We start from the raw sequence: 27,430 nt of genomic DNA, 5'->3' as shown, positions 1-27,430 counted from the left end.
TGGGAGGGTCCATGTTCCTTAGCCTGATCTATCACCTCCATATACAGAGGCATTAAAATAAGTTCTTAAAATCTCAATCGAACTCAGGCAGGAATCCATCCTCCCCCGGAGACTTGCCTACTTGTAGCGCACTCAATGATTTTCCTAGCTCTTTCTCTGTAAAAGGAAGATCTAATCCCACCTGTTCCTCTGGATTCAGGTATGGAAGATCTAATCTGGCCAGGAACTCATCCATTTGATTGGGATCCCCAGTCAATTCAGATTTATACAATCATTCATAGAATTCCCTGAAGGTCTCATTAATTTCCTTTGGTTTATACGAGACCTGGCCATTCCCCATTTGTATTGCATTAATTGTTCTAGAGGCTTGTTCTGCCCTCAACTGCCAAGCGAGGACCTTGTGAGCTCTCTTCCCCAACTTGTAATACTTTTGTCTTGACTTCATAATGGCCTTCTCCACACTATACGTCTAAAACATATTATATTACAAATTCTTGTTTGTGAGAGCTCTATAATGGTCCTCCAGACCTGATTCCTGAAAATCCTTCTCTAATTGGGTAATATCCTTTTCCAATTCCTCTATCTCCCTCATATAATTTTTCTTAACTGTGTTTGTACACCCAATTATCTGGCCCCTCAGGTATGCCTTAAGGGTGTCCCACAGAAGAAATTTAGAGGGGCAGTTATTCTCACAGAACAGGGCTGTTTGAGTTCTTATAAAACTATTGAACTCCAGCTTTTTCAACAACAAAGTGATAAGCCTTGCTTATCTGGCACATCTATAGTCAAAACTGGTCTGAGAGAAGCCTTGCCCTATACTCGGCTTCCATGATCCTACTTTCCAAATGGGCTGAAGCCAGAAAAAAATCTATTCTAGAGTAGGAGTCATGTTGCTTCGAGTAAAACAAGTAGTCCCTCTCTCTTGAATACTTTCTCCGCCACACATCTATCAAATTTAGCTCCCTCATACAGTCAATGATGGCTTTCGCCACCCTGGTCCTAGTTATCTGTTTTGTGGATTTATCCGGCCCAGGATCCATAGATTAAAGTCGCCCCCTATTAGAATATTTTCATTCCCCTCTGCCAAATTTAGGGAAAAGTCCTGTATAAATTTTTCATCATCATAGTTGGGGACATACACATTCATTAGGGTCCAGGATTCTGAATATATCTGACGGTTCATCATGATGAATCTTCCCATTTTATCAGTAATCACCTTCTTCACCTGCACTGGAACACTCTTCCTCACTAGAATTGCCACTCCCCTTGCCATTGAGTTGAACAAAGAAGATATGACCTGACCCACCCACTTGTTAGCTTTTGATGTTCCCACTCAGTTAAACGCGTCTCTTGAATGAAGGCCAGATCTATCCCAATGTTTTTAAATGTGTGCCAAAACCATTTTCCACTTCACTGTACCATTTAAGCCATTGACATTAAAAGTAGCAAACTTTACATTCTTAGCCATCACCCCTGGGTTCCTCCCCAAATGCTTCTCCCCCTCTGCCAACACTCCCCTCCCGGCATCCCCAATCTCTTATCATCCGCCCTTTGCTCCGCTCCATCCAAGCTGCGACAAGCCCTGGAAAAGAAAGAGAAACACCACACACCCATTCACTCGTTCAATCCCCTATTATCCTCCCACAACAGCCACTTCTTCATACCATATCCATCCCCACCTTGGTCAGTGACAATCTTCCATTTCCCACCACCCCCCCCCAACAATAGGTTGTGCAGTTTGCACCTTTCATCTCCTCCCTCCTCTCACACTCCCAAGCAAATAAAAATTAGTTATGATGTTTACTTCCATTTGACTTCTTTTCTCAAGCCGTCTTTTCATTTAAAAACACCCGAGTATCTTACAATTCACAAGGAGGCCCATATATTTCTGCAAATTAGTTGTTTTTTCGGTTTGGCAAGTGTGGGTAAATCTTCTGCCATTTGCCGCGCTTTCTTGGGATCTGTAACAAATTTCCTCTCCCCGCCCCCCCCCCCCAGCAAAATCACTTTCAGAGTGGCCGGGCACCTCAATACGCACTCATGGCCCTTCTGTTTAATTGTCCTTTTCGCTGGCTCCAGTGCCTTCCTTGCCTTTTAGAGCACCGCACTGATATCGGGATAGAAAAAGATCTTGTTCCCGTCTATCTCCATCGGTCCCCTTCTCTGTTTCGCCCCATTTGCCGCTGCCCTCAGTATCTCCTCCCTATCCTGTTATCATAATAATTTTACCAAGACAGAGCATGGTCTCTGACCCAGACCCGGCTTCGGGAGGAGGGACTTGTGCACCCTTTCAACCTCCACCCTACTCCCATCACCCCTCCGCCCAGCACCTTGGGGATCCATGTTTTTAAAAAGCTTATAGGGGTTCTGACCCTCAGCCCCCTCCTTCAACCCCACTATTTTGATGTTGTTTTTTCATGCTGAAATTTTCCAGGGGATCTACCTTTCCCCATATCTGATCCCTTTCTTTCATTAAAGAGTCAATTTTCCTTCCCATGCTATTAATTGTGTCCTCTGTTATCTCCACTCTCTCCTCCACTTCTGATATCATTAATCCTGTGAGGGCCCCCTGTACCTTATCCAACTTTTTACCCATAACCTCAGCCCTTTTATCCATGGCCAAAGATAGCCTGCTCTCCATGAGAGTAAGTGCCTGCATAACATCACACAGGGAAGGCTCTGAGCCTCCCTGTGTGTTTTGCCTCACTGAGGCTCTCCTCTTGAGCCCTAAGGCTCCTCACAGACTCCACTCTCCAGGGTCATTGCTACCCAGGGCCCCCCCTCAGTCCCCAACCTCCTCACTGTCACTGATGCTGCTGTCTTCTCCAAAGATCCAGCACTGGACCCTCCGCTGCAGCTCCTGTTTGCAGTCACCCCGAAATTGCTTCAAGCCATCTCATCCATCCTGCGGCCAGATCTGCCACCAAAACACCTCCAGGTCGCGCCCGACACCTCCCGACTTGCCACTCCCCTTGGCTTGGGGACAGACCTTCCATCAGGACTCGGGTAAGTGCCGCTTCCCTCACGGTTGGAACCGGTAGCGGCAACCCCCAACCTCTTTACGTGCCGACTCGTGCCCCTGTTCACGATGCTCCACTCCCCTGACACATGGTCTTCACACCTCCCGGGACTGCCGCTCCGCTCCCATGCTCCACCAGACCGCTCGCTCCAATGCTCGTGCTGTGGGGGGGGGGGGGGGTGGTGAGAGACTGGATCCCCTTCCAGGGGATGCTCTTTGAGCGGGGCCTTGATGTGGCTCCCATCATTTTCTTTACCACAAGGCACCTCCACACCAGGTCCCGGCTTCAAAGGCTCTTCTTTCCTATTTTTGACACGGACTTCCCTTTTTTTGTCATTTTTATATTCTGCACGATTTCCCAAGTCTTCTCATGGTATTCGGGCAATTCTTTGGAAGTTTTCCTTTGCTAATTTTCATCTTGGCTTGGGTGCTCCAAGATTCCACCTCCTACTCCCTCCACATCACGTGACCTCCCTTATTTCTAACCATTCTTGGCCACTTCGAATGGATTAACTTTTCATTTGTTGCCTTCTGTTATTTCCTCAGTTATCGATCTCTATCTTTCCTGTTGTTTTTAACAAATATAATTATGTTGAACATTGTGAAAAATGTCTTTGAAAATCCTCCATTATTTCTCAACAGACCTATCTTATAGCATCTGTTAGCCATCTCCTCCTATAGATTTAGATTTTTTTTAGATTTAGATTTAGACCTACAGAACGGTAACAGGCCCTTTTGGCCCACGAGCCTGTGCCGCCCAATTACACCCAATTGACCTACAACCCCCAGTACGTTTTGGAGGGTGAGAGGAAACCGGATGACCTGGAGGAAATCCACGCAGACACGGGGAGAACGTACAAACTCCTCACAGACAGCGTGGGATTCAAACCCCGGTCCTAATCAATGGTGCTGTTACATAATCGCTACGCTAACCGTGCCATGCTAGTCTCCTTTGTTCAGGGATAATACACTCCTTTGAATCTTATTTTCTCACTTTCCATCTGTATTAGATAACTGTACTCTCACAAAGAGGATCCCAACTATGAAAGCATTAATTTTGCCTGTCTCATTATACAGAACCTAATCAAAGATAGCCTGCTCCCTTGCGGGTTTCATAACATGTTGTTCAAGAAAACTATCGCGGATACATTCTTTGAAGTCCTCCTCAAGGTTGCCTCGAATGACTTAATGCCATGACAACTGACATTCTATTAAAGCCTCCAGAATTAAGCATGAAGTTAGATAAGCCACCAAGACCAGACAGGATTTACCCAAGGCTACTGTAGAAAGCTAGGGAGGAGATTGCTGAGCCATTGGCAAAGATTTTCGCATCGTCACTGGTGACAGGAGAAGCATGGGAGGATTGGAAGGTTTCAAATGTTGTTCCCCAGCTCAAGAAAGGGAGTAGAGATAACCCAGGAAATTATAGACCAGTGAATCTTACTTCAGTGGTTGGCAAGCTGTTGGAGAAGATCCTGAGAGACAGGATTTACAAACATTTGGAGAGGCACAATCTGATTAGAGATAATCAAGGGAAGGTATTGTCTCATGATCCTGATTGAATTCTTTGAGGATGTAATAAAGAACATTGATGAGGGTAGAGCAGTGGATATTGTATATATTGTGTATATGGATTTCAGTAAGACATTTGATAAGGCACCCATGCAAGGTAAAGAGCTATTGTATCCAAGAGGACCATGCTTTGTGGATACAGAATTGGTTTTTCCACAGAAATCAGAGAGTAGTGCTGGATGGTTCATATTCTGCATGGAGATCAGTGACCAGTGGTGTTCTGCAGGGATCTATTCTGGGACCCCTCCTTTTGTGATTTTTATAAATGGCCTGGATGAGGGAGTGGAAGTGATATAATAAATTTGCAGATGACACTAAAGTGGGTGGTGTGGTGGATAGTCTGGAGGGTTGCCAGAGGATACAAAGAGACAGTGATAGGATGCGGAGCTGGACAGATAAGAGGCAGATGGAGTTTACCCCAGAAAAGTGTGGTGGTTCATTTCAGTTGGTCAAATTGGAAGGCAGAGTACAATGTTAAAAGGAGGACTCTGAGGAATGTGGATGAAATGAGAAATCTTGGGGACTGTGTCCATAAGACACTTCTAGCTTCTGCATAGGTTGATAGTGTTGTTAAGGAAGTATATGGTGTGTTGTCCTTTGTTTCCTGTGGGATCATGTTCAAGAGCCATGAGGTAATGTTACAGCTACATAAAGCCTTGGTTAGACCCACTTGGAATATTGTGTTCAGCTCTGGTTCAGCTCCTCCAGGAAATATGTGGATGCTATAGAGAGGGAGCAGAGATTTACAAGGATGCTGCCTGCATTGGAGAGCATGCCTTATGAGGATAGGTTGAGTGACTTGGTCTTTTCACCTTTGAGTGACAGAGGATGAAGGGTGACCTGATCCAGGTGTACAAGATGATGAGAGGCATTGATCGCATGGATAGCCAGAGGCTTCCCCCCCTCCCCCCACAGTCTGAAATTGATAAAGCAAGGGGGCATCATTTAAAGGTGCTTTGGAAAGGTACAGGGGAGGTTTCACAGAGAGTGGTAGGTGTATGGAATGCACTGCTGGCAATGGTGGTGGAGGCACGTACAATAGGATCTTTTAAGAAACTTATCATGGGTAGATGGAACTGAGAAAAATGAAGTGTTATGCAATAGGGAAATTCCAAGCAAATAGAGTAGGTTATTAGGTCACCACAACACTGTGGGCCGAAGTGCCTATTCTGTGCTATAGATTTCCATTTCTATGTCCAGGACATAACATTGGTTTCAAGAATCTCAGATAAGCAGTGCTTCCAGTTTGTATCAGAACTGGCCACAGTGGATGAAATGTCATCAAACTACAACAGTAACTGTTCCTCTTTCCATGGATGAGTCTTGTGCAAGTATATTCTATTTTACTGATAACAAATGTTACCATCCAATTGCTTTTACTCAAAGTAAGATCACTGAGAGATCAGGGTAAGGGATCAGAATGAATACTTTTCAAATTGCAAATTAAATCAAGGATGCCCACTGCAATTGTCTTGCTCGGCTAAACTTCTGCAGTTAAACAAATGGACCATTTTCTTCCTGGAAAGTGGATCACAAAGTTCAGTGCTTTGGACCCAGGTATTTATAACCTGTATCAATGGATAAGAGAATCAAATGGAATAAATCCAAGTGTGCCTGTGCTGCAAAGCTGGGTGGCAGTGTGTGTGACGGGAATGCAGTCTTTGAGTGATAAGTGAATGGAAAAGGACATGGCTGATAGAATTTCATGTGGGAAGGGAAAATGGAGGGTGGATTTTATTAAATGGGCAGTTGTTCAGAGGGACCGAGGTGTCCTTTTACATAAATCATGTTTGGTTGTCTTTATCAATGGAGGATTGCAGTGAAAGAATAAAGGCATTTTGGTCCAATTATTTGGACAATAACTGGAATATTGTGCATAGTTCTGGACTCCCTATCTTAGGTAGGATATATTGACAATTAAGGGAACAAACTGATTCCTGGGACAGCAGGTTTATTCTATTCAGAGAGATTATGCAAATCAGTCTATATTTTCTCGGGTTTATTAGAATGAGAGGAGTTCTCATTGAAAACTACAAAACTCTTAGGAGAACACAAAAACGACAGATGCTGGAATCTTGAGAAAACTATGAGAAGTTACAAGAATTCACGCAGTATCCATGTGTAGAAATGGTCAGTCAATCTTTCTGATCAGAACCACTGATCAAGGCTGCAGTCCTGAATCCATGCCTCAGCACTGAGCTGCATTACTGATAGCTGTTGACTCTTAAATAGCAAGTCTTAGCCAGATTAGTAATTGAATGTCATCCTTTATTACCTTCCTTGGTTCAGCTACTGTTGCAGGAGTTATTGGTGCTATGGTTTCTGCTGGTGTGCTGGGCAATGTATGGGGAGCCATACTTCTTTCAGTAGAGCCAAGAACCTGGAAAAGACACAGCAGGATACTTTGCAGGCCGTAGACTTTCTAATTTGTTGAAAGCTATCAAATCCTTCACTATTGCCCCATACATGAAGTTAGCTGCACACACTCTGACATGCTGTTTAAGAAAGGAGCAAGGCAGCAGAAAGGAAATTATAGACCTATTAGCTTGACGTCAGTGGTTGGGAAGCTATTGTAGTCGATTGTCAGGGACATGGTTACAGAATACCTGGAGGTGCATGAAAAGATAGGCCCAAGTCAGCTTGGTTTCATTAAAGGAAAATCATTCCTAACAAACCTATTGCAATTTTCTTAAGAGATCAGGACTAGGATAGACAGGGGATATTGTGCATTTGGATTTACAAAAGGCATTCCGCAAGGTTCCACACATAAGTTTGTTAAATAAGATGAGAGCCCATGGAATTACTGGAAGGATACGAGTATAATTAAAGCATTGGCTGATTGGTAGGAAACAGAGAGTAGGAATAAATGGATCTGGTTGGCTCACGGTTACCAGTGGTGTTCAACAGGGGCGCGTGTCAGGGCCGCTTCTTTTTACGTTGCATATAAATGCTTTGGATTATGAAATAGATGGCTTTGTGGCTAAATTTGAAGACGATTTCAAATCCAATCAGTGTCATCTGCAAACCTGCTGATCCAATTTACCGCATTATCATCCAGATCACTGATATACTGTAGATGACAAACAATAATGGTACTGAGGATACCGAAAGGCTGCAGATAGACTTGGATAGATTAGGAGAATGGGCAAAGAAGTGGGAAATGAAATACAATGTTGGAAAATGTATGGTCATGCCCTTTGGAATAAGAAGTAGATAGGCGGACTATTGTATAGATGGGGAGAAAATTCAAAATTCCAAGTTTCAAAGGGATTTGGGGAATCTTCATGCTGGACACCCTAAAAATTAACCTTTAGGTTGAGTCAGTGGTGAAGAAGGCAAATGCAATGTTGGCATTCATTTCTAGACGAACAGCAAAAACCATAAGAGTAGGGATGTAATGTTGAGGCTATAAAGCACAGGTGAGACCTCATTTAAGGCACTGTGTACAGCATTGGCCACCTTATTTGAGAAAAGATGTGCTGGGGTTGGAAAGGGTTCAGAGAAGATTTACTAGAATGAGAGCAAGAATGAAAGGATTAGCATATGAAGAACAATTGTCGGTTCTTAGACTGTATTTATTGGAGTACAGAAGGATAAAGATGGATCTCATTGAGGCATTTCAAATACTGAAAGGCCTGGACAGAGTTGATGTGGCAAGGATATTTCCCATAGTAGGGAATTCTAGGACAAGAGGGAAACACTTTAGGATAAAAGGGCATAAACTTATAATAGAGGCGTAAAATTTTCTTTAGTCAGTGGGTTGTGTGCCTGTGGAACTTGTTGCCACAGGCGGCTGAGGATGTGTGGTCATTAGGTGTATTTGTAGAGATTGGCAAGTTTTTGATTAGTCCGGGCATCAAGAGTTACAGGGAGAACGCCAGGAAGTGGGGCTGAGTGGGAGGATGGATCATCTCTTGATTAGAATGGCGTGGCAGATTCAATGGGCTTACTTCTGCTCCTATATCTTGTGATACAGACCTTTTCCCCACTATCTTACACTTAATCTGCTAAGATCACTTGCTCCCATTATTTTCCATTAATTCAGGATCAGAAGTACTTTGTACTGCCATGTGCACATCAGAGTTGACTTGGTGGATTGTTTGCAGAGTGAACTCTTCTCACTGTACCAGCTATAATGTGACAGCACAGCCCTTCTAATCTGTACAGAACATTTGTTTTTGCCTAATCCACTGACCTGCACTCAGTCCATAGCCCTTCATACTTCTCCCATCCATGTACCTGCCCAAATTCTTCTTAAATATTATAACTGAGCTCGCATTCACCACTTCAGCTGGCAGCTCATTCCACACCCCCACCACTCTCTGTGTGAAACGTTCCCCCAAATGTATCCCCTAAACTTTTCCCTTTTCTCCCTTAGCACATGTCCTCTAGTTTGTATCTCACCTAACCTCAATAGAAAAGCCTACTTGCATTTACTTGGTCTATCCCTTCATAATTTTGTACTCTCCACCAAATCTCCTCTCATTCTTCTATGCTCCAGAAAATAGAGCCCTAATCTGTTTAACCTTCCCCCAGTTCCTGAAGCTCAGGCAAAATTCAAGTAAATATTCTCTGCATCCTTTCTATCTTATTGATATCTTTCCTTAGTTAGGTGACCAAAATGGCACACAATACTACAAATTTGGCCTCACCAATGTCTTAGACAACTTTATCATAACATCCCAACTTCTATACTCAATATTTTGATTTACAGAGGCCAATTTGTCAAAAGCTCTCTTGAGAACCCTATCTATCTGCGACACCACTTTCAGGGAATTATGTATCTGTATTCCCAGATCCCACTGTTCTACTGCACTCCTCAGCACCCTATGTACTGTGTATGTCTTTTCTTGGTTTGTCCTTCCAAAATGAAACATCTCACATTTGTCTGCAATAAATTCCATCTGCAATTTTTCAGCTCATTTTTTCAGCTGGTCCAGATCCCTCTCCAAGCTTTGAAAACCTTCTTCACTGTCCACTACACCTCCAACCTTTGTGTCATCTGCAGACTTGCTGATCCAATTTACCGCATTATCATCCAGATAGTTGATATACTTTAGATGACAAACAATAATTGTTCCAGCAATCATCCACCACTACTCTCTAGCTTCTCCCATCCAGAAATGGTCAAACCCAGTTCAGTTCTTTACCATGAATACCTAGCATCTCAACTTTCCTGACTAACCTCCCATGTGGGACTTTGTCAAAGATCTTACTAAAGTCCATGTAGACAACATTCATAGTCTTTCCTTCTTCAACTTTCCTGGTAATCTCAAAAAACTCTAAGATTGGTTACAGTCTGAGAAGCATGTTCATTAACAATAATCAATCCCTGGCTATCCAAATAATTGTATATCCGATCCCCTGGAATACCTTCCAATAATTTACCTATGACTGATGCCAGGCTCACCAGTCTATATTTTCCAGCACCACACCTATGGCTAAGGACATTTGAAATATTTCTGCCAGAACCCCTGCAATTTCTACACTAGCCTGCCTCAAGGTCCAAGGGAATATCCTGTCAGGCCCTGGGGATTTATCCATCCTGATTTGCTTTCAGACAGCAAGCACTTCCTCCTCTTTAATCTGTATAGGTTCCATAACCTCACTGCTTGTTTTCCTTACTTCCCACCACTCTGTGCCCATTTCCTGAGTGAATACTGATGAAAAAAAATTTAAAATCTACCCCATCTCTTTTGGCTCCATACAAAACTGACCACTCTGATCTTCAAAGGGACCCATTTTGTTCCTTACTATCCCTTTGTTCTTAATATATCTGTAGATGCCATAGAATGCTACAGCACAAAAAATAGGTCATTCTTCTCCACTAGTCTGTGTCGACTATCATTTCCCTAGTCCCACTGACCTGCTCCCATTCCATAACCATCCAGGTCTCTCCCATCCATGTACCTATCCAATTTACTCTTAAAATACACGACCGAGCCTGCATTCACCACATCAAATGGGAGCTCATTCCACTCTCCCATCACCCTCTGAGTGAAGAACTTCCTCCTAATGTTCCCCCTAAACCTTTTCCCCTTCAGATTAAAACTATGACCTCTCATATTTATCTCCCCCAATCCAAGTGAAAAAAGTCTATTCGCATCCACTCTGTTTATACCTTGCATAATCCCGTAAACATTGATCAAATCTCCCCTCATTCTTCTTCACTTCAAGGAATAAAGTCCTCACCTGTTTAATTTTTTCCTGTAACTCAACTCCAGAAGACCTGGTAACATCCTAGTAAATCTTCTCTGCATTCTTCCAATCTTATTCCATATAACCATATAACCATTTACAGAGTGGAAACAGGCCATGTCGGCCTTTCGAGTCCACATCGGTTCACTAGAACAACTCCACTAGCTCAATCCTCCCACTCTCCGCCAATATCCTCCAACCCCCTCACTTCCATGTATACATCCAACCTTCTCTTAAATGACAGAAGGGACCCTGCCACAACTATCTCATTTGGAAGATCATTCCATTTTGCCACCACTCTCTGAGTGATCTTCCAACAGTACTGTCCAAAGGCACTAACAACACAACTGATCCCCCACCTGAGCTGCATCTTCCAAAAGTACACGAGAGCTCCACTGATTCAGTGAACTATTAACCAGAAAAGTTCATACTTGAACTGTAGACCGACTACACTGAACATTGCATTCAGTTTCTGTCACTAAGATGCAAAGAAAGTTTTGAGCTCTGTCAGCTGCTGTCAGTCAGCTCCCATTATTCACAAATTGGACCTACTTCCTAATTCAAAACAGCTAACATAGTGCCCACAAAAACATCTTCAGGAGAGCAATTTGTCACAAAGATAGAACAAATAAATGTCAACAGATAGGTCCAGGGCATTCTCCCAGATTACAATGGCAAACTTGAGAATTTCTCTCCAAACACTGGGTCAATGACCCAGTACTTCTCCACAGACTACAATATTAGGCGACCAGAACTGCAAACAATATTTCAAATTTGGCCTCACCAATGTCTTAAACAACTTCAACATAACATCCCAACTCCTATACTCAATACTTTGATTTATAAAGGCTACAATACCAAGTTTTCTTTACAACCCTATCCACATGCAACGCCACCTTCAGAGAATAATGTATTTGTATTTCCCAGATCTCTCTGCTCTACCACACTACCTCAGGACCCTATCATTTACTGTACATTTCCTACCTTAGTTTTCCTTCCCAAATTGCATCACCTCAGACTTGTCTGCATTAAGCTCCATCTACCATTTTTTGGCCCATTCTCCTCACTGTCCACAATGCCTCCTTTCTTCGTGTCATCAGTAAATTTGGTGATTCAATTCACCACATTACATATACAACAAACAATGATGGTCCAACATGGATCCCTAAGGCGCATATCTAGTCACAGGCCTCCAATCTGAGATGCAACCATCCACTATTGCCATCTGTTTTGTCCAACATAGCCAATTTTGAATTCCATTTACAACCTCTCCTTGAATACCTAGTATCATAACCTTCTGAACTAACCTCCCATATGGGACCTTGTCAAAGGCTTTACTAAAGTTCATGAAGACAACATCCACAGCTTTTCCTTCATCTACCTTCTTGGTAACCTCCTCAAAAAATTCTACAAGATTTGTTAAGCATGACCTACCATGGACAGAGCCATGCTGTCTATCCTTAATCAGTCATGACTGTCCAAATACCCATATATTCCGGCTCTCAGAACTCCTTCCAATAATTTACCCACTACTGACATCACCTGGTTTATTTTTGGAGCCTTTTTTGAAGAGGACAATATGAGCTACCTTCCATCTTCTGGCACCTCATTACAGTCCCCTGAAAGTTCTACACTTGTCTCCCCTCAAGGTCCAAGGGAATATCATATTTGGCCCAGGTGATTTATCTTCCTTACTAAAGCAAGGACCTCTTCCTCCTTAAACTCCACCTATTGCATGGCTCTTCTGTTTGTTTCCATTCGTTCCTTCCTTATGCACTATGTCAGTTTCCTGAGTAAATACTGATGCAAAAAATGCTCCCCCATTACGTGAGGCTCTGCACATAGTTAACCACTCTGATCCTCTAGGGGAGCAATATTGTCCCTTACTATCCTTTAACTCTTAAAATACTGATAGAAACCCTTCAAGTTTATCTTCATATTATTTGCCAGAACAACCTCATGTCTTCTTTTTGCCTTCCTGATTTCTTTCTTGAGTAATTTCTTGCATTTTCTGTACTCTTCAAGTATCTCATTAGCTTCTTGTTGCCTGTATTTGCTATACACCTCCTTCTTTTTCTTAACCAGATCACAAGTATCCCTTGAAAACTAGGGTTCCCTATGCCTGGTAACTTTGCCTTTGATTCTGACAGGAACATGCAAACTCTGTACTCACAAAATTTTAGCTTTGAAAGTCTTCCGCTTACCTCAGTACATCCTTGCCTGAAAACAACTTATCCCAGTCCACGCATTCTAGATCCTTTCTCATTTCCTCAAAATTGGCCTTTCTCCAATTTAGAATCTCAACCCGAGGCCCAGACCCATTCTTCTCCATAATTAATTTGAAACTAATAGCATTTTTGTCACCTCTCCTATTCCCTTAATAGGAGATCCAGTATTGCATTCTCTCTAGTTGGTACTTTTATTTATTGATTTAGTGATTTAGAACACATTTAACAAATTCCAATCCATCCAGCCCTTTTATAGTATGGGAGTCAAAGTCAATATGTGAAAAGTTAAAATCTCCTACTGTCATAACATTATGTTTCCTACAGCTGTCTGTTATATCTCTACAGATTTGCTCCTCCCTTTGCGCTGAAGGGTTTCTGACCATGTCGGAGGTTTGGATCTGAAGCTTGGGTTGCCAGTGGTTTGAACTGAATTCTGTGTGGCTGCGGGGGCTGAGGAAATGCTGGAGATGAATCTACGGACACTCGGTGACCCTGGGGGGGGGGGGGGGGGAGCTCTCTTGCTTCTCTCTCTCTGACTGCAAGTCTGACTGTAAAATTGACTGTAACAGGCGCTTAAGCAATTCCTTCCAATGGTGAATTTGTCTGCCTTGAATAAATAAATTTCATGAAATATGGCACTACTTTATTGCTATGATAATAAATTGAATCTTGAACCTGTTGACTTTTAACACTGTGTGCAATTTTCACATAATCTTTTCCCTCCTCTATCTGCTCTGGCACTTTGGTTCCCATCCCCCTGTAAATCTATTTTAAACTCACCAGAGCAGCACTAGCAACCCTTCCCACAAGGATATTAGTTCCCCTCCAGTTCAGATGCAAACCATCTCGTCGGAACAGGTCCCACCTTCCCTGGAAGAGAACCAAAAGAACCAGAAACTTGAATCCCTCCCTCCTGTCACATGTTAAGCTGAATTATCCTCCTATTTCTAACCTCACTAGCACGTGGGACAGGTAGCAATCCTGAAATCATAACTTTGCTCAATGTCCTCTACATCATTAATTCTGCTTTTATTTGCAAACTTACTAACCATGTGACCCATATTCTCATCCAGATCATTAATATAACTGATGGAAAGCAGTGAACCCAGCACCAATCACCCCACTCAAACAGCCCTCCTCCGCTACCCTCTGACTGCTCCTACCAAGCCAAATTTGTATCCAATTGCCGAGCTCCTCTGGATCCCATGCGATCTAACCTTCTGGACCAGTCAACCATGACAATGTCTGACACCTTGCTTACATCAATCTTCCTCAGTACCTCATCAAGCAAACCAACCTCCCCTCCAATGGCTCAGTTTATATCTTCTCCTGTCTCAGGAAAGCTGCTGATATATTAAAGGACCCATCCTGGTAATACTTTCTATCCTCCCATTCCATCGGATAGAATACACGTGCTTGAAAAGACTTAGGCTCTTAAATGTACCACTCACTGGTGAAATATGATGTCCATGAACAGTTTTAAATTGTTCTTTTCCCTATATCCTGCACTGTTTTTGTACTTTTCTCTATACCTTAACTTACAGTAACTCTACTCCCTACTCCGTTGTTTATTTTTTATCATTGCACTACCTGCTATATAAGTTGACTTGCTTGGATAGCACACAAAACCGAGTTATATGTTGTATCGCGGTGCACGTGGCAACAAAACAATTAAATTCAAACCCCTCAATCAAATTCTTGAGGTACCTTATCCCACACACAAAGCCAAGCTGACTTTCCCTAATCATTTCTTACCTTTCCAAACCTGACAATCAGAATTCCCTCAATAACTTAGATATTAAACTCACCATCCTATAACTGGCTTGTCCTTGCAGCCTTTCTTAAATAAAAGCTTAACATGCCACCCTGATACCAATATCCCACAATTTCTTCTTTAGTTTCACACAATATTCTAGGATTCACGAGATTTGGGCCCTGGGAGTTTATCCACCTTTACGCATTTTAAGACTTCCACCACCTCCTTTTCTATATTGTGGACTTTCTCTAAGACATTGCTCTTAACCTCCCTGAGTTTCCAAGCAGCCACATCTTGAACACATTTAAATTTTAAATTTAGATATACAGCATGGTAACAGGCCCTTCCAGCCCAAGAGCCAGCTCGAATACCTCAATTATCCTACAATCCCCATACATTTTGAAAGATGGGAAGAAACCGGAGGAAACCCACATAGACATGGGGAGAATGTACCAACTCCTTACACAGATTTCCAATTCTAACCAAGGTTGCTGGCTTTATCTGTGCTGCCAAATTTTCTGTCTTGCTGTCTGCTGGCACCTCAATTGCTGGCAGCAAAGATTTAAAAATCTGCATCAGAGCCCCAGTAATCTTCTCCCTTGCCTCTCAGAGCAGCCAGGGATTCAGCTCATCAGTCCCTGTGAGCTGGCTAAGTCATCTAACATCTCTTTTTCAATCTTAAATCTTAACCACTTCAATATTTCACTGTCCCAATTAAAATCACCAATTCCAATGACCTTGTGAATAGAGGGGAAAAATATTCATGTAAGATCTTGTCCACGTCCTCTGGCTCCCTGTGCAGATTGCACTTTGGTTCCCCTTTCCAGAACGTCTGGCTCACAGATTGATCTGCATGAAGCTCCCATACTAAGTTTGCCAGATCCTGTTTGTTTGAAATGTGCCTTGACCCAATTTAATCCCATATCTACTTTGAAACTAACCAAATTCATGAGCAAGGGGACGGAAATACCTCCTATCCTGATTTCCCACTTCTCTCGATTCCACCCTGCCGATTCCAGCACCCTCATCTCCCTCTAATTGATAATTAAATGCACAAAAAACATACAGTTGGGCGAAGAGGTCCAAATCCAGAGAATCTGTCATTTGGGACAACGGAGGAGATCACCTGGAAGTTAAAGTGGATAGAGTCCATATGTCAATTAGCTAGAAACCAAAACATGCATTTTACAGTGCAGTGAGGGTGCCGATTCTGTTTCCACGCAGGCCATTCATCCCACACATTCCTTGCTCTGCTCTGCTGAATATTTCTAGCACTTGCTGTTTTCACTTCTGATTTACAATATCTGCAGATCTCTGCTTTTCAACCAATAGAAATGGGTTCTTCTTGTACAAAGTGTGGCTGGTGTGGTACCTTTATTTAATCAGAGCTTGATTAACTACAATCTTTTACATCAATTATATTTAACACCTGAAAAATTTAAAAAGTATGATTTTCATGAATCAGATTTGTGTTTTAGATGAGGTGATACAGTTGGAACTTTTTTTCATGCTGTCTGCTCATGTATACATATACAATCTTTTTGGAAGAAAATTCAATCATTTTTAGAATACCTGTATAAGATTAAAATAGTTTTAGATCCAACAGTATTTTTATTGGGTAGTTTGCAACCTCTGAAAGGTCTGGGATTAGATAAATTTCAACTTGCTTTTGTATATTTAGCTTTATCCATAGCGAAAAAAATGTATTGCTAGTACGTGGAAAGATCCAAATATGATTGATATTAATAGATGGCATAATGAGATGAAATATTGTTTAATAATGGGAAAAATTACATGTTTTGCATGATAATTATAATTTTTTTATTAATAAGTGGTTGTTATATTCAGAATATTTACATTTAAATTTATATTGATTAGATCGTAATATGTATATTTAATTTTTCTTTAATATTCTTTTTTTTCTTTCTTTATGGCTCTCCTTAGGAGAGTTGGCTGGAGGGGGGGTTCTTTTCTTTTCATTTTTTATATACAAAAAAACATTCATGTTTATGGTTAATTGTTGCATATGTCATATAATATTTGTTTTTTGAACGAATAAATAAAGTTTTATTTTAAAAAATCGGAGCTGTAAAGGCCTACTAACTGGTGGGAGGGTTATTCAAGAGACAGGATCAATCAGAATTTAGTAAAGCAAGGATTGATTAGGAAGAGTCACCATGGCTTTACACATAGGATATGTATGAACTTAACTGAGTTTTTTTGAAAAGATGACAATTGACCAGGCACTAAAATTGGTGGTATGGTGTACAGTAAAAGAGGTTGCCTAAGGGTTCAACAGGATATAAAGCAACTGAGAAAGCGGCAAAAGGAATGACAGATGGAATTCAACTGACACATGTGAAGTGATGTATTTTGGGAAGTTTAAGCAAGGGAGGGTTTATGCAGTAAATGATATGGCTGTGGGGAGTACTGTAGGACAGAGAGACTTCAGGATACATGTACATAGTTGTCTGAAAGTGGCCACACAGATACACAAAGAGTGGTGAAGAAGGCATGTGACTTTAAATATAGGAGTTGACACATCATGAAACTACTGTATACGATGATGGTGAGATCATATAACTGAATTGAATTAAATAATTTGTTGTCGCATATACCGAGATACAGTAAAAAATCTTGCTTTGCAGTCAAGGAATGACTATCGCCCAGTACCGCTCACATCGACTATAATGAAATGTTTTGAGAGGTTGGTCATGGCCAGAATGAACCTGCAAAATCTGTACAAATTAAATTATGTTCCTCTTCTAGGGAAGATAGAAAGAGACCTGCAGAAATGGAGAGACTTACCAATTACTTTAGTGGGAAGGGTTAACGGCAATAAAATGAAAGTGATGCCAAGACTGCAATACCTTTTTCAATCGCTTCCTATTCCCTTACTTAATTTTTTTTAAAGCTACTAAACAACCATATTAGACAGTTCCTTTGGAATAATAAGGTACCAAGAACTGCAATGGGAAAACTGACATGAGACTATGGGCTGGGAGGATTTGGGCTTCCAGATTTCAAAAAATATTACCTAGCTGCACAGGCTAGATTTCTCGCAGCCTTCTTCACTGAAGACAATCCCCCGTCTTGGGTTCAAATGGGAATGTACTCAATGGAGGAGGGAAAAGCAAAGAACTTTATCTATAAATGGAGTGTCATATCACTAAAGAAAAAGATGGATAATCCCATTCTAATACATATGATTAGAACGTGGCAATAAATTAATGAATGTATAGGAAAAAAGTAGGGATATCAATATACCTACCCCATGCTGTAAAAATGCACTATGAACATGGGCAATAGAATATTAAATTTGTGATATGACAAAGATATGACAAAGATATAAGATATATTATGTTACACGGAAGAAACTCATGTCCTTTAAACATTTAAAACACAGATACAGAGTGGCCAATGGGATCTTCTTCTGTTTTCTCCAGCTCAGATCATTCTTAAGAGAAAGATAGGGACCAACGTTGACCCCACCTGAAATTAGTGAAACTGAACAAACAGTTTGGATGGGGAATACACCTAAATTTATAACAAAAATGTACTCTGCTCTCCAGAGCGAAAGTGCAAAACCAGGGTTGCAGAGGTCAAAGGAAAGATGGGAGTTGGACCTACCGGGATGTGGTGATTTCAGAAAGAAGCTGGTCAGATTGGTGTAAGGACAGCATGACATCAATTATAAGTGTATGATATGGACTGGTTCAGTATAATTTTTACACCAATTATATCTTACCCCACAAAAGTTGCACAGATCAAAAGCTGAAAATTCAGAAATGAGTTTCAGATGTGGGACTGAGACAGGAACTTTTCTACATGCCACATGGTCGTGCATTAAAGTGAGGCCATTTTGGGAAGAAATCGCAGAAAAGTTAACCAGGGTAACAAGAGTGTCCTTCACGGGTACCTGGAGCTAAATCTATTAGATAATTTTATGGAAATAAGCAACAAATTGACCAAATATCAAATCTCATGTATAAAAATAGCACCGGTGGTAATGAAAAAATATATTACAATCATATACAAGTCCAAGTCCCCTCTACTTATAGCACAATGGAATGCGGAAATGAACAGCTGTAATCTATGGGGAAAAAATTTACATACAACTTTTTTTAAAAAATGACACTTTTGTAAAGGTCATGGACCACAGAGGGGCCCAGATAAAATAAAAAGGGACAAGAAAAGGTATTAATACAAAAACATAGTTTCCCCAACTGTACTCGATATACATGAAATATATGTAAGCTCTGACGGTGAATGGAAGGGAGGCAGGGACTGTTTTGTTTTCGTTTGTTGTGTTTGTGAGGAAAAAGTTGACTATATTGTATATTTAAATTGTCACTATGTATAATTTTTGAAAAAATTCAAAAAATAATAAATGTAAATGATTCCTACTATGTACTTTAAATCCACCTCCCTTTAACATATTTAGAGGCACAGAACTATAACAGGCCCTTCCAGCCCACAAACTCCTGGCATCCAAATACCCTGGTTAGCCAACAATCCCCATACATTTTTGAAGGATGGTAGGAAACTGGAGCACCTGGAGGAAACCAACATGGACACGGGGAGAACATATAAACTCCTTAAGAGTTCTGGATTCAAACCCAGATTTGCTGGTCCTGAAATAGTGATGCACTAACTAATCAAGAAATGCCTTGAACTAACCCGTGATTACTTTAATCAACTCAAACTTGTCCAAGTATCTATTATTGTAGAAGCTTAATAGTCTGAATATGCCTGAGATTGTCTGATCTTGGAAGCTAAGCAGGCTCAGGCCTGGTCAGTACTTGGAGGGGAGACCACATAGGTTTCAGAAAGGGGCGTTGGATAAAGTAGCAACTCTCTAGCTACCTTACAGTAAACAAAAGTTAAAGAATTTCATGTTTGTTACTTTACCCTTATTACCTTGGGGGGCACAACATTGCCACCCAGCAACCTTGTTTCGAATCTGGCACTGTCTGTAAGGAGTTTGTACTTTCTCCCTGTGATCTGTATGGGTTTCCTTCGACCCTCCAAAAACACATGGGGGTTGTAGGCTAATTGGTTTGGGCTCACAGGTTGGAAGGGCCTGTTACCCGTGCTGTGTGAACTACATTTAAAATTTATTAATGTTTCTGAAAGCTGCCCCAGACCTGTGAGAAAGCTCAAACCAAGGCCACTTTCCTGACGAATTTTCAGAATCAGAATTTATTATCGTGAACAAATCACAAAATTCGGTGTTTTGCGGCATCATCGCAAGTGCAGTCATTCATGTAACACCGTGAGCAGGAAAGGGCTTTGGCAAATACTAGAGCGCATCGGATGCCCCCCAAAGTTCCTCAACATGATTATCCAACTGCACGAAAACCAACAAGGTCGGGTCAGATACAGCAATGAGCTCTCTGAACCCTTCTCCATTAACAATGGCGTGAAGCAAGGCTGTGTTCTCGCACCAACCCTCTTTTCAATCTTCTTCAGCATGATGCTGAACCAAGCCATGAAAGACCTCAACAATGAAGACGCTGTTTACATCCAGTACCGCACGGATGGCAGTCTCTTCAATCTGAGGCGCCTGCAAGCTCACACCAAGACACAAGAGCAACTTGTCCGAGAACTACTCTTTGCAGACGATGCCGCTTTAGTTGCCAATTCAGAGCCAGCTCTTCAGCGCTTGACGTCCTGTTTTGCAGAAACTGCCAAAATATTTGGCCTGGAAGTCAGCCTGAAGAAAACTGAGGTCCTCCATCAGCCAGCTCCCCACCATGACTACCAGCCCCCCCACATCTCCATCGGGCACACAAAACTCAAAACGGTCAACCAGTTTACCTATCTCGGCTGCACCATTTCATCAGATGCAAGGATCGACAACGAGATAGACAACAGACTCGCCAAGGCAAATAGCGCCTTTGGAAGACTACACAAAAGAGTCTGGAAAAACAACCAACTGAAAAACCTCACAAAGATAAGCGTATACAGAGCCGTTGTCATACCCACACTCCTGTTCAGCTCAGAATCATGGGTCCTCTACCGGCATCACCTACGGCTCCTAGAACGCTTCCACCAGCGTTGTCTCCGTTCCATCCTCAACATTCATTGGAGCGCTTTCATCCCTAACGTCGAAGTACTCGAGATGGCAGAGGTCGACAGCATCGAGTCCACGCTGCTGAAGATCCAGCTGCGCTGGGTGGGTCACGTCTCCAGAATGGAGGACCATCGCCTTCCCAAGATCGTGTTATATGGCGAGCTCTCCACTGGCTACCGTGACAGAGGTGCACCAAAGAAAAGGTACAAGGACTGCCTAAAGAAATCTCTTGGTGCCTGCCACATTGACCACCGCCAGTGGGCTGATATCGCCTCAAACCGTGCATCTTGGCGCCTCACAGTTTGGCGGGCAGCAACCACCTTTGAAGAAATCCGCAGAGCCCACCTCACTGACAAAAGGCAAAGGAGGAAAAACCCAACACCCAACCCCAACCAACCAATTTTCCCCTGCAACCGCTGCAACCGTGTCTGCCTGTCCCGCATTGGACTTGTCAGCCACAAACGAGCCTGCAGCTGACGTGGACATTTACCCCCTCCATAAATCTTCGTCCGCGAAGCCAAGCCAAAGAGAATATAAATAAAAATAGTGGTGCACAAAAAGGAAGGCAGTGTCGTTGATTCATTGATCATTCAGGATTCTGATGGCAGTGGGGAAGAAGCTGTCCTTGTGTCCTTGAATGCTTGTCTTCAGGCTCCTGTACCTTTTTCCCAATGGTAGCAGAGTGAAGAGGACGTGGCCTGGGTGGTGGGGGTCTTTGAGGATAGAGGCTGCTTTTTTAAGATACCACCTCACGTCGATGTCCTTGATGGAATGAAGTCTGGTGCCTGTGATGTTGCAGGCCAGGTTAACAACCCTCTGGGTTTTTAACCTTGTCTTGAGATCTGGCGCCTCCATACCAGACAGTGATGCAACCAGCCAGAATGCTCTCCACTGTACAACTGTAGATGTTTTTGAGAGTCTTCAGTGACATACTAAATCTTCCCAAACTCCTCACAAAGTGTAGATGCTGGTGGGCCTTCTTTGTGATTGCATCAACATGGAGGCGCAACTCTATCTCTACTAGATAAAGATGGAGTAGAGTCGATATCTCTACTACCTCCCTTCTTCTGAGATTTTACCAGAATCCTCTTCCTTGTGAAGACAAGTACTCATCAATATTCTGCCTCAGCTTCTGACTCTGCGGTCAGATCATCACTCTGGGTGTTCAACAGGTGCAAGCTGTAAGGAGAATATGTCCCAAATTCCAGAGCAGCTAAGATGCTGTGAGATACCAAAAAGTTAATCAAAGATGTACCAATTTCACTCAGCAGGATAAATTGGAAAAATATAACATGATTCTTATGAGAAGCTAAAATTTTAATTTACACACATCAATAACTTATTTATTAGGTCAACACTGAGTGTGATTTCGACTAGTTCCCAGCCCCAAATAACCACGTACTTTGGATGTTCCCAAGAAATCCTTGAGCTTCAATTCGTCCACTTCATGTTTGCTAGGTCTGAACACGATCCCCTCAGGCACATTGACTGTTTCAAAGGTGTTTTTGCACTGAAAGTAATCAATAAAAAGTCAGTCAATAACAGCGCCAACAGCACCCTTGCCAAGAGGTGGGGCAGCAGTGATAGAATGAGGAAGTTAATAGTTCAGGGGTGGGGTAGGAATCAGATGGTGGGGCGACGGGGGGTGGTGTAATGTGTTAACAAGAAAAGTTGACCATCAGTGGAAGAGAAGGTAGCAGGAAGGAAATAGATGTGAGCAGAAGGAGAAGCTGTGATGTTCTTGTGCCCAGCCTGTTTGGTTGGAGATGTTAGTTTTGCTTTATGGGAGAACAGTGGGGTAATGATCAAGTCGAATTGCTCATCCCATGTCTGTGATTCAGATGTGTGTCTGTCTCAATCTAATCATTACAGTCATAAAACTTCATTGGGTTCAGCTTGGCACTTAATACAATCATTCCCCAGAGGCTGGTGGAGAAGCTGTTCTTTGTGAAAAAGAAAACTTGATCCACAGATCCCCTTTAAATCTTTTCCCTCTAGTTTTAGACCCTTCAGCCTTAAGAAAAAGACAGTGTCTATCTACCTTAATTATGCCTCTCATAATTATATAAAACTCTATAACGTCACTCCTCAGCCTCTTTGCTCCAGGGACAATGGTCTCCGTCTATCCTGCTTCCCGTCCCAGTAACATCTGCAACCTCTCTAGCTTAATCACCTCCCTCATATAAGGTGGCTACCAGAACTCTGATTCATATTCCAGATGTGGTCTCACTAACATCATGTACAGCTTTAACAAGAAGCCCCAGCTCTTGTTGTACTCAATGCAATTAAGACAAAGGGATCAAGCACCTTCTTCACCACCTTGTCTCTCTGAGATAACATTTACAAGGAACCATCTATTTATATCTGTCATTCTCTATTTTGCAACGCTCCCCAGGCTCTTGTACAAGCTAGTTTAACTTTCCAAAATACATCATTCCACACAGATCAGAGTTAAATTCAACCAGCCAATCCTTATCACTTTTCCCAGTTGATCCACATCCTTCAGAAACGTTTTCATTGGCCACCAAATCTTGGTGTCACCCGCACTAACTGATTATGCCACCCACATTATCAACCAAATTGTTAATATAGTTGACAAATTTAAGAAAGGCCCATAGCTGATCAATGCACTGGCCGCAGACCTCCAAAAAAAATGCTAAAAAGGGCAGCGCAGTTAGCAACACCAGCAACCGGGACTGGGGTTCGAATCCCACACTGTATGTAAGGAGTTTGTACATTCTCCCTGTGTCTGCATGGACTTCCTCTGGATGCTCCAGTTTCTTTCTACTGTTCAAAATGTACAGGGGTTATAGGTCAATTGGGTGTAATTGGACAGCACAGCCTCATGGACCAAAAGGGTCTGTTACCACGCTGTATGTCTCAATTTAAAATTGAACTCTCTCATTCCAGCTACTGCCAGATGTCTATCCCATCAGATTTTATGTAATTGAATCCTCTGGTCCAGTGCGCGACTTTGTCAAAGGCCTTGTTGAAGTCCATGTAGACATCATCTACCACCCGGCCCTCATCTTTTCTCTTGCTCACCTCTTCAAATGGTGAGGCCTGGTTTCCCATGCACAAAGCCAAGCTGATTGTGCCTAATCAGTCTTTGCCCTTCCAATTACAGATACTATAAAACTTGTCTGACAGAATCCCGTCTAGTACCTTTCCCACCACTAATGTTAGTCTCAATCACCTGAAGTTCCCAGGCTTGTCCTTGCAGCCCTTCTTAAATAAAGGCACAACTTTAGCACTCTCCATCCATCGTATACTTCACCCATAGCCAATAATAATACAAATATCTCTGCCAGAGCCCCAGCAATTTTTTTTCCTTTCTTTCCCAAATGTCCTAGGATACACTTAGGGATTTATCAAAGGTTCCTGCAATTGTCACATAATAATACATTAAAAATGTAATATACACAATATAGGCAACAAAAGGTCACCATGAACATTGCCCAGTGCCACTAACAATAGGAGGAAGAGAAGCAAAAGAGAGTTCCTTCGGAGGCCCTGAGTGTCAGTGGATTTACATCCAGGGCTCCTGCAGCCTCTGCAGCCAGACAGACTCCAGTTAAAACCAGCGGCAATCTGAGCCGCAGATCCAAACTTCCGATACAATCAGGAAGCCTTCAGTGCCCCATGCCCTTTGGGAGCCCTTCTTGCCTTCAGCAACGTTCTGATACCTGGTTTCTATGAACAAGCAGCCCACAGCCTGTGTGGGTCTTTCGACCCATAGCTGAGCCCCTTGCTGCTCTACTACTATGGTCAGTCTTGTGAGGTTGCCTATTTTGCTTCTCTTTCTCAATGGTGGGTGGGGGGGGGGGGGTGTTATTTCTGTTTCTTCTTGGGTACAGACCCTAAGGTTGCAGGATTTTTAAAAAAACACCATCACCTCCTTTAAAGGGTTGTTTAAAGCCTTTACGGAGCCATCAGCATTAGGACTAGAAGGTTGGATACTGCAGAGCAGCACTGTTTCTCCGCTCCCCACGTCTGCACCAGTGGCAGCGCTGCCGTTACAGCAGCCCTGGCAGTACTGCCAGTTTTTTTTTTAAATCTCCTCCTTATCCATCTTTATCTGCTTCAAGACTCAACACTTCCTGCTTCCTTGTGTTGATTTGTTTCAGGACATCACTGCTGCCTTCCCTGAACTCTCTGGCTTCCATGCCCTTCTCCCGGTAAATGCAGATAAGAAACAGTCATTGAATACCTTGCCTGTCTCATGTAGCTCCACACATAGACATCCTGAAGAGGACCTATTCCCTCCCTAAAATGAATACAGAGGACATGGGGTTGGGCTTTTGACAATACAGCACTGAGGTAATGTTTACTCAACATAACTGACAGCCGGCAAACCTGAAGGTGTGGCTTTTATGGGGGTGAGATCCACAAATGGCCTGTTTTTAAATATCTCTAATATTTAGAATGCAGAATTTAAACAGATTCTTACATCAACAAAATAATGTTTTAAAGTTATTAATAATTTAAAAGATTAGGTTATCATTAATAACGGCAAAACTAGACTGCTGTAAAAAAATTATTTGGTTCACTTGTATGGGATCTGTTGCCGCGACTCAGCATGGTCTCGTGACTCCGGGCCCTTCAATGTGGCCTTCTGAACATTTTGAACAGTTCAGACTCAGTGAGAGATATCCGATAGTAACCTGCTAGCAAGTTCCTCATCCTGTTAAGGCCATTAAATGTAGGCACTCATTTTAAACTCAGACTCCAAACTCATGTCCGACCTCCCTGATTGTAATAAGATCACCACCATGTGCCATCCATAAGAATTAGAGCACACTTTCAATCAATAGCATCCACAACACCACCCTGATCTCCACAAGGATCTAGTACAAAACCCATGGTTCACACTGTTGAGCTTTACTGAAATTACAAAACACCATCAGCAGAAAACAGCAAACACTGGTCTTTTTTTTGAAGTTGCAACTAGCAGGACAGACCAGGGTGAACCAATGACTGTCACCTATTTGGATGTGTCGAAGGCCAAGTTATAAAAGAAAATTAGTATTGGGAGTAACGTACTGGCCTGGATTGAAGTTCATTGTCACATGTACCAGGGTACCATGAGAAAATTTGTTTTGCAACCAATCCAGTTGTTCAACCTACCCATAGTACACTTTTTTTTAAAAAACAGAAGAGAGCAGAGTGACAGAGAGAGGTAATTAGATTACTTTACTCATGTACAGTTTGTTTAGATAACTGAAAACAGAGGGAAAGAAACAGTCCTTGAATCTGGTGGCACGTGATCGCACACTTGTGAATCTTCTTTCCAATGGGTGGAGGGAAAGAAAATGTGGGGGGTGGGGTGAGTCCTTTAATAACTAAGGCAGCAGGACTTGTGAAAGATATTGATGGGGAGTGGGGGAAATCAGAGGGGGTAGTTTGGGTGATGATCTGAGCTGTATTCTCGGCAGTTTCTTGCGGTCTTGGGCAGAGCACTCCCCATACCATGCCGTAGTGCATCCTGACAAGATCCTCCCAATGGTGTATCTGTAGACGCTGTTGTGAAGCACAGGTGAAGTGAGAAGCAAGAAATGGATTTTACAAAATGAAAGTAGAAAAAATACAGATGCTGGAAATTTTAAATGAAAACAGAATAAGCAGAAGACAACTCAGCAAGTCAGGCATCATCCGAGGAGGGAGAAGCAACGTTGGTCTTTCAAGTGCTAATCTCCTTGAGGAACTGTGCATTTTCTTGTCCATCACTAAAGATTTGTCCATCAGTCACCTCATGATATACAGAAGATTAGTTACTGGGTTGAATATAGGAATAAACTGGTCATTTTTGTGATCAGTTTAATTCTTGTTGCTGGGGGGTCCAACTGTTTATAACCAAAGGATGGATGGTGAGAGATACATAAGGAAAAGGGAATCTCTGATGGAGTAATCTGATTGATTGATTAATGTGTGTGTGTGTGTGTGTGTTTCATTTTTTCAAGTCTAGACCTACAGCACGGTAACAGGCCATTTCAGCCCATGCTGCCCAATTAAACCCAATTAACCTAGAACCCCAGTATGGTGGGAAGAAACCAGAGCCCCCAGGGAAAACCCATGTAGACATGGGGAGAATGTACCAACTCCTGATCACTAGCTCTGACACAGCGTTGCGCTAACCATGTCACCCAAATAAAGTAACTTAAAAATAGTAAGAGTTCTGTCAGAGAAAGGGATACACAAAGCTGTGGAAGGCAGAACTAGTCCCCAGCAGACTCATCCCCAAACTTTGGGATCTTGGCCTCAGCTTCTCCTCCCCTCTGCAACTGAATCCTTGACCTCCTGTCGAGCAGACCACAATCAGTGAAGATGGGCGGCTAGATCTCCTCTACGATCACACTCAACAGTAATACTCTGCAAGGACATGTGCTCAGAATCTCTACTTTTTTTTTAAATTTTTTATTTTTCACACCATAAATCACATTAACCATGGTACACACTTTTTCCTTTTCACACATATACAGTGCCATTTTCTCCCACCCCCCTCCTCCCATCCCACCCTCCCTACCTCCCCCCTCCCGTCCATTTAAGATATAAAATCTAGGATACATTAAACCAGTCAGACA

The 27,430-nt window shown here is 42.4% G+C and overlaps 1 protein-coding gene across 1 annotated transcript in view; it reads right to left on the bottom strand.

Annotated features, from left to right (window-relative positions):
• Window positions 1-27,430, bottom strand: part of LOC138762090 (NADPH oxidase activator 1-like) — an 83,209-nt gene that overhangs the window by 34,250 nt on the left and 21,529 nt on the right. The window contains exons 5-7 of the mRNA XM_069935375.1: window positions 22,252-22,359; window positions 15,840-15,899; window positions 6,867-6,971 (exon numbers count right to left, since the gene is read on the bottom strand). Coding sequence (XP_069791476.1) covers window positions 6,867-6,971; window positions 15,840-15,899; window positions 22,252-22,359 — 273 coding nt within the window. The remainder of the gene's footprint in view (window positions 1-6,866; window positions 6,972-15,839; window positions 15,900-22,251; window positions 22,360-27,430) is intronic.

The sequence above is a fragment of the Narcine bancroftii genome, chromosome 1, assembly GCF_036971445.1.
Source record: "Narcine bancroftii isolate sNarBan1 chromosome 1, sNarBan1.hap1, whole genome shotgun sequence".
NCBI classification, from domain to species: Eukaryota; Metazoa; Chordata; class Chondrichthyes; order Torpediniformes; family Narcinidae; genus Narcine; species Narcine bancroftii.
Note: the sequence above shows the minus strand (reverse complement) of the source record. Positions and strands in the feature narration are given on the sequence as shown.